The sequence below is a fragment of the Diospyros lotus genome, chromosome 4 (assembly GCF_014633365.1).
Source record: "Diospyros lotus cultivar Yz01 chromosome 4, ASM1463336v1, whole genome shotgun sequence".
NCBI lineage: Eukaryota > Viridiplantae > Streptophyta > Magnoliopsida > Ericales > Ebenaceae > Diospyros > Diospyros lotus.
The window spans coordinates 40,478,983-40,490,295 of NC_068341.1; the positions used below are offsets into that span (position 1 = coordinate 40,478,983).

The window sequence follows — 11,313 nt, forward strand, 5'->3', positions numbered from 1 at the left end:
AGGAAATTTGGTCTTTTTTTTTTCTTTACATTATTCCGAAATTCCCCAAGACCTTATCTAGTGCGAGATATCTACACTAGAAAATAAATACAAAGCGGAAGCTGAATCGAACCTGCTCATATAATAATAACTAGACATGATATTCATTACAAAGTTAATTCATAAGCGTCTGACAATACAATGTACATAATTCTTAAACTACTCATATTACAACATAACATGTTACATTTACTCGCTTCTTGACGTCTCACGTCACTACATATCACCATTCTCGGAATCATCTCTGCAAGTCCCGACTGGAACGTTGAATGTTCCAGGGGCGAACCCAAGTTAGATGATGAACCATCTAAGTAAGGGTACATAATGCTATGTCATGAGTGTATGCAATGTCTTTCATCGTAGGTGTCAACTGCACCCCTCATGCTACCTACCATTTTAGCGGCCACCTCTTTCGAAGCCGGGGTGTATGGGTGCACCCTTGGTAAGGCAGCGGTGCCAGTTCGTACCCCCTACGGCCTCATATGCGTGTGATCGATGATATCAACGTGTATTTATGCATTTCATAATCATGTATGCAGTCTACGTGATGGATACATATTAGGGCATGTCAATATGATGAAATCATTATCAAGGAAGTACCACTTACCTTCTAGAGCTTATCGGGCTACCTCGATATCCGTGTTTTGCCTCGATTTGCATGCCAACCTCAAAATTTGCGCGAGTCTCTTCAAATTCAGTCTCAACGTATCCTAATCACCATAATTATTTAAATAAACATTAAAAACTATTTTTTCCATAATTTCTGGCATTTTCTATAATTTTCTCTCTATTTCTTCCTCAATAAATCCAGATTAAATATTTCTAAAATATTTTCTCAAATATTTCACTACGATAATTCATAAAATAATATTCTTGAATTTATGAAATTTTCTAAGGAATTTTACTCACCTTAACTTAGCATCTCGAATTTTCTCGATATGCGTGCCCTATCCTTGAAACGAGTGCCCGGGTTGTTTTTTCTCACCAAAATCTTCAAGATATCACCGAAATATAGTTTCTTATCTTTTGTGATTTTCTAGAATTTTTCCCCATCATTTTCCTATTTTTCTTCTTTTCCTTTCTTTTTTTCCTTTTCCTTTCTTTTCTTTTCTTTTTTTCTTTTTCTTTTCCTTCCACTTCATCTTCTTCTTCCTCCTTCTCTCCCCCTGCTTCCCGCGCAACCACCTGCAACTTCTTCTTTTCTTCTTCCTTCTCTTCTTTCTTTCTTCTTCTTCTCTTTTCCTTCTTCCTTCTCTTCTTCTTCTTCTTCTTCCTCCCTCCCCTGGTTCTTCTCCTTCCGCCATGGGCGCACGGCCAGCTTCGGCCAGCCGCCGAACTGCCTTGTTGCCGGCCTATCACCGCCCTCGTCAGCTCCCGTTGGCCTCATCGACCTTGCTGAAAGCTGCTTGCGCAGCATGCCGGCGCCCCGCCCAGTCGCTGCTCGCGGCTCTGCTCACTGCGCGTCGGCCATGGCTGCGCTGAGCTTGCTGCCATGGCCGTTCGCTGCTGCAACGGTCACTTCCGTTGCTTCCTTGCGTCGCCGCAAGCCGCCCGGACCTTGCTGCCATCCTCCGTTGCGCCTTCTCGCTGCTGCTCCTCCTTCCTTGACCACCATGGCTGAGCATCGAAGCTTTGCTTCTCGGCCATGGTTGCTGGAAATGGCCATTCCTTGGCCACTCACTCTCTCACCCGATCTCTCTCTCTCTCTCTCGCAAGCTCGAGCTCGAGCTTCCTCTGCCTTTCCCTCGGCCGAATGCATCCCTTCTCTTCTTCCTTCCCTCCCGATCTCTCTCTTCCTACCTCTTGGATCCCTGCTTCCATTCGGCCAAGATTGCTGCCCATTTATAGGCAAATGTGGCTTGGGCATTACTCAACTTGGCGTGCAAGATCTTCCAAACTTTGCAGAGGTGAGCTTCGATTACAGACGTGTGGCTGATTTGCGCAAATCGCGGATGCAAATGGCTGATTTACAGGGCATGGGTGGATTTGCAGGGTGCCTGCTACGCATATGCATATATGTACATAATTATATACTACTTTAATATATAAAAATTACATAATTAATTTACAAAATTATATATTAAACTTCAAATTTTATCCCTATTACACTAATACAATTCCCTAATTGCAATTACGGCCTTAAATCTCAATTTAATTTGCATTACAATACCGAAAACTCAAAATTAATAATTCAAAACTTAGTAAAAAAGGACGATTCGCCCCAGTGTCCTTATCGGGCTGTTGTTTCCTCCTGAAACCACTGAAGGGTTGTTCGTTACGCAAAACCAGGGCCCCCCTAAGGTTTCGTTGATTTTTCGGGAGCCTCCTACGACGATTCGGTTTTACAGTCTAAATAGCAACTGTATTTTAGCTGTACCGAAAATTATTCCTGATCCGATTTCTTTAGTCTCCATAAATCCCAACTCGATATGCTCATCGAGACTATATACTTTTCCTTAGACAATTTCACTCCGAGACATTCCTTGCAGTTGATTTGGTACCTGAAATTGCTATAAAAATCAATTTTTCGGTATTCTAAACTCATCAAAATTACGTGGCATCCTCATACGAACATGGGGTATTACAATTTTTCCACTACCAATAGCAAGATTCATGAATGAGCTCTCAAGGAACTATAAATACAAGACAAATGAGCGATTCAAATCAACCAAGAGGATTGATTTCAAGCTTTCAAGTGTTCATTCTTTCAAGCGCTTAATTATTTCATTTGTTCTTCATTTTTCTCTCTAAAAGATTTGATTATCATTTGTATTATTTTGTTCAAACCTTGTATTTATATTGAAAGATCTTGTAATTAAAGGTGTCTACTCTTAGATCATCTCATTTTGTATTATTCTTGGTTTTCCTACTTTGTTGTGCTAGAGGACTTGCTTATTGAAGCAAGGGGTTGAAATATCTAACTTGGTGTTAGAGGGCTTGCTTGTCTAAGCAAGAGGTTGTAAATTCTTAACTTGTTACTAAAGGGCATATGTGGAGAGACAGGAGGTTTTTAGTGGATTAGTTGAAAAATCCTTAGTGAAGAGCTAAGGTAGTGGATTAAGTTTAGTTTAAGTCGAACTACTATATATCGTTGTGTCTTTTCTTTGCATGTGCTTTTCCATTCATTGTTCCAAGCATTTCAATATAATCCTCACTTGCACTAAAATCTCATTTTTCATCAAAAGGATTTTCAAATTCAATCAATTTTTTTAAAATAATCCAATTCACCTCCATCTTGGGTATTAGTGCCATTGCTATACAAATCTAACAAATATCATCCATAAGAATTTTAATCCTAACGAGTTTCAAAAAATCAAGCTAGACATTATCTAAAAGAATCATAATCCTAACAGATTCTAAAATATCAAGATATAGACGTTATATGTAAGAATCCTAATTTTGGATTGTTTAGAATTACTCTATACCCCTCTATAAATAAGCAATAACTCATTGTAGAAAAGATACATCTCTAATACTAGTTTCAATATTGTCTTCATTATTTTTAGTGTCTGATTTAAGTATTTAGAATATTTGTGTGGGAACCTTCCCACACCTTTTGACGATTTTCTTTCTTCCAAACTCAGGCAGCCAGACTACGACGTTTCCAATTAAATAAATTTATTGTTATATCTTTATAACAACAAAAACAAAGAAAACAAAAGGGTCTTATAAGAATGCATCATCCCAAGGTTTTCTAGCATTAAAGCACACACATACATATCGACACAATATAAGTCCAATTATTGCCACACGACCTACATAAATCTATAGATAATACTACAACACATAAATTTTTTTATTAAAATAAAATAGAAGAAAATATATAATAAAGACCTATATTAAATTGACCAATACAACCACCGTCCCTTCTTATGCAACAAACAAAATACACAATACGCCCAAACCCCAAATAATTAAGGCAAGTGAAAACAACATAAGCACAATAAGAGACTCTTCACCATCACCGTATCATTTAGTGAATCCAAGTAGGTATGTAAACAAGGGTCCATCATTTGACCCTTGTTTAATGATTTAGGCAAGTTTAACTCGTTAGTGGAATAGGTTGAGTTTGGGCCATCTTATCTCCATGCCATGCTATTGGCGGCAAGCTCATTTGTGTCTCCTTTCATTTAACCTTTGATTGATATGTGAAGTCATTTTCCTAGTTGATGTTTCTAGGAAGAGAGGCCATGTCCTCTAGATTTGAGTTTTCTTTTCTATTTTTAACCTATTTTGAGTTTTTAAATAATGAAAACGAATTTAATTTTATATTCTTAAAAATACATTTTCAAAAACAAAAAATATTTTTGTAAAGGAAACCTTTTGGCTGCTTTTAGCTAAAATACTCTCAAAAATCCAAAATGCAGAAAATGACCTTTAGTCCCCTATTGCCTTTCGCTCGCGACCCTCAGCTCGTTGGGTCACACAATTTTGTTGTCGTCGGTCTCTCGCGACCATTGTCTTCGTCACTTGCTTTCGCAGTGGCCATGCTTGCTGGTGGCCTCTCTGCCATCGCCATCGTTGCCCATCATTTCTTTGATAGTCTTAGTCGTTGGCGGCCTTGCTTCGTCCTCTACGGCCAAGCATCATCTTCGATGATGCTACTGTTGTCATCGTCAATCTCCCGATGGTAGTCGTCTCTTGCTTCTTCTTCCATGGCTTTCAGGCTTTCCCCTCATTCAACCAAGTTTCTAGAAGCTTGTATCATAATATAATATAATATCTATATATACATGGCTTTCGGACTTTCTCTTCCTATTTTTTGCCAAGTCAATTTATTTATTTCGTATTTTATTCTTGTAACAAAAAAAAATGTTACAAGATTCGTTAATTTTAAAATGTATATATTTCTTAATAATATATTAGTATTAAATAATTCTAATTTACTAAATAATTAAATTCATTGAATAAAATATCATAAAAAAATTATTTTCAAAATTTCAAATAAAATGCATTTTTTAGTTTTCTATTTTGAGAAACAGTTTTTTAGAATAACAAACCAAATGTGTTTTCAATTTTTTGAAAATAGACTAGTAAAATAAAAAATTGAAAATAAATTCAAAACTCAAAATTAAAAATTGAAATATAAAGAGAATGTACCCTTATTTTTTTGTATAAATTTTGATGATTAGATTAGTGTTTTGATAAATAAATCGAGTAGAGGAATAACTAAAGGAGGAGTTAATGCATATTTGTCGTTAGAGAATTAAGAGCTCGTATAGGAGATGGTCCAAGTGTAATTTTCATTAGAAACCCTATTTTAGATATGATCGGACATGGTTAATACATGATGATAGGGGTTCGAGGCATGCCGATTGAGCCATGCTCATTAATGGTTAGGTATCAGATCTTGTCATGCGATGGGCCAGATGCCTTCTATGTGCCTTTTTAAGTTAGCTTATTAGGAAATTGTGCCACATGTGAACTTTCTTCTTGGTCCACGTAATACTTTTAGATTGACTAACAGGTTAATTATTTACTTGACCTTTTATACCAAGAAATTTCATTTCTTGATTAATTATTTTAAAAAATTAAATGAAGAAAACTTATATATATTGATATATCCATTGTGTGCACGTGTATATATATATATAATATAAATGTTACCTAGATACTAAATTTTGATATATGAAGTGACACTATGCATTAATGCATTATACATTTTCTTTAATATGATACACTATAATATATTAACCAACGAGTGTCATTTCAAATATCAAAATTTAAAGTGCAAATAACATTTTTAATATATATATATATATAATTGATCTATTATTCGCATAGGATAATCTGATTCTGTCCAATGTAGGCTCCATGGGGTGAACAAAATTGCACTCGGGACAACGCGTGCAGAAGGTGTTGGGGTAGTAATGGTTTGATGCGGGCAACATATTAATTTCGTACTCGCGCAAGCACACACGGACAATTATAGCGTGAAAACTTTTGTGTCAATCCAATTTATCACGATATTTTGCGGCTAAATTATTGTGATAATTTAGAAGCAAAAATATTTGAATTCCCACCCACTTATTCCTCTCTCTCTTCGAATGACCCAGATTGTTCCCCTCCCTCTTCCCACCGAAAATCTCTCTCTCTCTCTCTCTCTCTCTCCACCGCTTGAAAACCTCTGGCGTGACGTCGCGGTGCTGCCGCCGTCGGTACTGACCAGCAACGATCTTCGCTTCCCTTGCGTCCCAACAGACCCAAATCCACCATTACCAGCAAGCTTATGTATGATTGCAAGGACCTGGTTTTCGCTCCTTACGGGGAGTATTGGCGGTAGATCAGAAGCATATGCATGCTCGAGCTTCCCTGCATGCAGCAAGAGGGTCCAGTAATTTCGCGCCGTGAGAGAGGAAGAAACTGCCCTTCTGATTGAGAAGATCATGGGATCTTTCTGCTCTGCCTCTCCCTCGGTGCTGGTGGTGATGATGAGATTAATTTAACCCATAGATTCATATTTATCTCTTATATATTCAATCACCTGTAGATGTCTATTTATAAATACCCATATAATTCATCATATTCATTGGTTCGAGTCCCATATTTATTCTAACAGGTAAATCTAAGCTTGTAAACCGGGCGGAGGAGTTCTCGGCAATGGTAGAGAGAGAGAGAGAGAGAGAGAACGAGGAACACCGTGGGCAGGCTTTGCCAATATTACCAGGGGTAGATTTGTAATTGTCTTGAGGGATATTTCTGTAATTTCAGTTGGGGTTGTCCACCAAATGTCCGTCTAGCATTATCCTAATGTTAAATATTGCTGGCGATGACTAATGCATGCGGGATGGTTGGCAAATAAAACAAATTGAGTACCACAACTTGAGTCAGTCAAGTCTATAGAGATGTAAAATCAAAATAAAACTCTCTCCCTTCCTTTCTCTCGCTCTCTAGCTACCACAACTTGGTACTCCAAATACCGATCTTTCTTTGAAGATTCCAAGTCATTCCAGTCCAGTTGGTGGGCAATATTAAATGCATTCATTAGATTTATACAGTTTGGATCTATAAATACCCCACCATGCACTTGAACTCGTCATCCACCAAGCCGCCATCACCACCCTTTTCTTAGATCAAATAGTTAAGAGCAATGTCATATTCCCAAACAATTAGTTCACTTTCCATGCATCTTGCGGCCGCCATGGTTCTTCTTGTATTGGCCTCCTCTTCCTGTTCTACTGCTGCTTCTGTGTCCAATGATGAAGCAGCGGCTCTGTTGAGATGAAAGCCAGCCTTCAAAACCAAAGCCAATTTGTGCTGCCATCATGGGACGTTGGAAGCAACCAGTCTTATTGTAATTGGGCTGGAATTGTTTGCGACAACACTAGCAGCATCGCCAACATTGTCCTTAACAGCTTAGGCTTGACAGGTACACTTTTCAGTTTTAGCTTCTCCTCCTTCCCCCATCTTATCCGATTTGAGCTTCGTAACAACTCATTCTACGGGTCTATTCCTGCACAGATTGGTAATCTTTCAAGACTCTATTATATTGATTTTTCTTCAAATCATTTTATTGGAAAAGTTCCATCAAATTTAAGGCGCTTACGAAACCTACAATGTCTTTATCTTCTTGAAAACAACCTTTCGGGATCAATTCCTCAAGAACTTGGGATGTTGACTTTGGTTTCAGATCTTCAGCTCTCGGAAAACAATCTCACAGGCCCAATTCCAACTTCAATTTGGAATTTAACCAACTTAGTTCGTTTAAGACTTCATGAGAACCATCTTTCAGGTTCAATCCCAACTTCGATTGGGAATTTAACCAACTTAACTCTTCTATACCTTTACAGTAACCAACTTTCCGGACCAATCCCTCATTCGTTAGGAAATTTGAATTCCCTTACTAAACTGGTCTTGTTAACTAATAAACTTAGTGGCCCTATTCCTTTAGGATTAGCAAATCTTACACATTTAGAGAGATTCGCCATAAACGATAACAAGCTCACTGGTCGTCTACCTCAAAATCTATGCCTAGATGGATCACTCACAGGTCTTGGTGCATCAAACAACAATTTAACAGGCAATATCCCCAAAAGCTTGAGAAACTGCAATAGCTTGGTTCATGTTAGGCTTGAGAACAACCAACTAGAGGGTAACTTGCAGGAGGAGTTTGGTGTACTACCAAGCTTGGAATACATGGATTTGAGTTATAATTGTTTCACGGGCAAGCTTTCTGAAAAATGGGGGCAGTCCAGGAATTTGACTAGCCTGATGATCTCCAATAATCAACTCACTGGAAACATACCGCCTGACCTTGCTGCAGGAACTAAGTTACAGTTTCTTGACCTCTCTTCAAACCATCTAGTGGGGGAGATCCCAAAGAATTTGCGGGAATTGGGCTTACTATTCCACCTTAATTTGAGTAATAACAAGCTTTCAGGCAATATCCCAACAGAAATATTTGGTACCCAATCCAGTTTACAAAACCTTGATCTAGCAGCAAACAACCTTACTAGTTCAATTCTAAGGGAGATAGCAAACTGTGAAAACTTACAAAACTTGAATTTGGGTGAGAATCGACTCGCCGGTGGTATTCCTTTTGAGATAGAAAAATTACAATTTCTTCAAAGCCTTGATCTTGGAGACAACAATTTAATGGGTGAAAAACCATCTCAGCTTGGGAAAATGCCAAGGTTGGAGAAATTGAATCTCTCCCACAACATGCTTTCTGGTTCCATCCCTTCCTCTTTTGGCAATCAGCCAACAAGTTTGACATCTATTGATATATCTTACAATAACTTGAAAGGTCCTCTACCGAACACCAAGGTTTTTGAAGCATATGAAGCATACAGAGGTAACGACAGTTTGTGTGGCAATCAGACGGGCTTGATACCTTGCTCATCACTTAAAGAGAGGAACAAGGTGGATAAATCCAGAACAAAAACCAAACTTGTTCTTCTTGTGGTAGTTCCTCTGGTAGGGACTCTATTTCTCTTACTTGTAGTTGTTGGAATCTTTCAATTTTTGAGCAAAAGAGTAGTATTGAAAGAAGAAAGTGAGATCCAAGTCGTACATAATGAAAATTTATTTGAAATATGGAGCTATGATGGGAAAATAGTGTACGAAAACATCATAGAAGCAACAGAGGACTTTAATGAGAAACACTGCATTGGACGAGGAGGATGTGGCGTTGTTTATAAAGCTAAGTTTTCAAGTGGTTTAGTTGTTGCTGTGAAGAAGATCCATCCTTCCGAAGATGGAAATTTGGTTGATTTAAAAAGCTTTAGGAGTGAGATTTGTGCACTAACAGAAATACAACATCGTAACATCATAAAGCTTTATGGTTTTTGTTCGGATTCACGTTGTTCATTTTTGGTCTATGAGTTCTTAGAAGGAGGTAGTTTGGAAAATAAGCTCAAGAACAAGAAAGAAGCATTGGGGTTTGACTGGGGTAAACGAATGAATGCTATCAAAGGTGTAGCGAGTGGTTTGTGTTATATGCATCATGAATGTTCACACTCAATCATCCATAGAGACATATCAAGTAAGAATATTTTGTTTGATTCAGAATGTGTTGCTCACATATCTGATTTTGGCACTTCTAGACTCTTAAACATCCACTCCTCCAATTGTACTTCATTTGCTGGGACCTTCGGATATGCGGCTCCAGGTATGACTTTTTTTTTTTTCAATCTTAATGCATACTACTTAATTATAGGTATATTTTAATTAAATTAAATATTATTTATAGTGTAAGTCTGGTATGAATGAGGATTTTCTTATCTACATTAAAGATTGAAGTTGAAACAAACTTGAGGTAGGCACTTTTTGTCACCTTTCCTAATCTATTATTTGGATGCTTACTATTTAACAACACGTTATATTTAGCTACCATGTTCTAAGTATCTTTGAACTATAAAAATTGCTAGTTAAGGTTTGTTCTTTTATCTCTTTCTAATCTTTACCTTTTGTTTTTTAACCTCATTTTATAGAACTTGCTTATACAATGGAAGTGAATGCAAAATTGGACGTATATAGTTTTGGGATTCTAACATTAGAGATGTTAATGGGAAAACACCCATGTGATCTTATCTCATCTTTTTCCTCTTCGTGTTCCTCGTCTGTCTCATTGCCTTCCACTTTCCATGGCATATTATTGAAAGACGTACTAGACAAACGCCTCCCACCACCAGAGGATCAAATGGTAGAGGAAATTTTGGTTCCCACAAAGTTAGCACTTGCTTGCATTAACACCAATCCCCATCTCCGACCATCTATGAGGCAAGTTTATGTGGAGTTATCAAAACAGAGGCCATCTTTTGAGAGTTCATTCCACACAATTGCTTTGGATCAACTCCTTGAAATGAAATGTATTTAACTGGCCCCATTTCCCTTTGTAGTTTGACAAGTCTCTAGATAAATATATCATATCTTATGATTTGTGGTTAATTTTTCTTAGTTCAATAAAAGAAAATTGCCCTTTCTCCACCCAAACAAAATTGTGTATATATATATATAAAGCTCGACTTCTTTTTTGGTTTTCGCTTTTTGTGTGTGTGGTTATTTTAGGGACTAATATTAGATGTTCACTATTTAAACACTAAATTAGTTGGACATGTTCTGTTAATTAAGTTTACAAATATCCTTTTTTAAGTTTAGATCTTATTAAATTTAAAAATATTTAAAAATGCCCAATTAGCTATTTCTTCAAATATACAAATTTAATGTGGTTCGATAATATGCTTGCATCATGGTGCAGAAGAAGTGATAGATTAGAAAAGAGAAACTCTTTCTCGCAGTGCTAGAAAGAAAAGAAGTAGAATGTCCTTGTCCGGGCCAAACTTGGTTTTGAGGAAGCATGTCCTGTGCTCGTGGATCTGGCATAAGGATTTCCTTCTCTCTTTTTTTTTATTGTGTTTTACTAGTTTATTTTGTCCTAACGTGGGATGTTTGGTGTTCTTGTGCTTGGGCTATGCCCTAGTGTAAGCTGTAGAATATTTGCGGTGTTTTTAATTTAACTTTTACTTATAGAAAAAATACCCATTTTCAGAGTCTCAGTGAGATTCTTGAATATGCCAACTCCAAAATTATACAAGTTATATCTCTAACACACTGGAGGCTGTATTTGTTGACCTCAAGGGTAAAATCTATTCATTTTTTTTATGATAACAAAACATTTTTAAAGTTTATTTTGAAAGAATATTTTGCATTTTCAATAGGAACCTTTTGGTAGTCTCCCAAAAAATAAAAAAATTAAAATATATAAATAGGTAACTAGTGCGTGCAACTAGTCGATTGAAATTGATGAGCATCTTAAGATTGAAATTAATAAGA

General features: G+C 37.0%; 1 protein-coding gene across 1 annotated transcript; it reads left to right on the forward strand.

Moving 5' to 3' along the window:
- Nucleotides 1-1,454: 1,454 nt before the first annotated feature.
- LOC127799847 (MDIS1-interacting receptor like kinase 2-like) lies at nucleotides 1,455-10,357 on the forward strand. Its single transcript, XM_052334062.1, has 4 exons — nucleotides 1,455-1,687; nucleotides 7,245-7,504; nucleotides 7,931-9,649; nucleotides 9,972-10,357. Exons 1-4 carry the CDS (start codon nucleotides 1,455-1,457, stop codon nucleotides 10,355-10,357), a joined length of 2,598 nt encoding a protein of 865 aa, XP_052190022.1.
- The last annotated feature ends 956 nt before the right edge of the window (nucleotides 10,358-11,313 follow it).

Bases quoted from the DNA above. Each gene is read 5' to 3' on its own strand.
- LOC127799847 (XM_052334062.1), top strand. From the start codon at position 1,455: ATGCCGGCGCCCCGCCCAGTCGCTGCTCGCGGCTCTGCTCACTGCGCG. The intron at 1,688-7,244 runs GTTGCTGGAAAT...CCAATGATGAAG, and splicing joins AGCTTTGCTTCTCGGCCATG to CAGCGGCTCTGTTGAGATGA. The intron at 7,505-7,930 runs GTAATCTTTCAA...CTATTCCTTTAG, and splicing joins GTCTATTCCTGCACAGATTG to GATTAGCAAATCTTACACAT.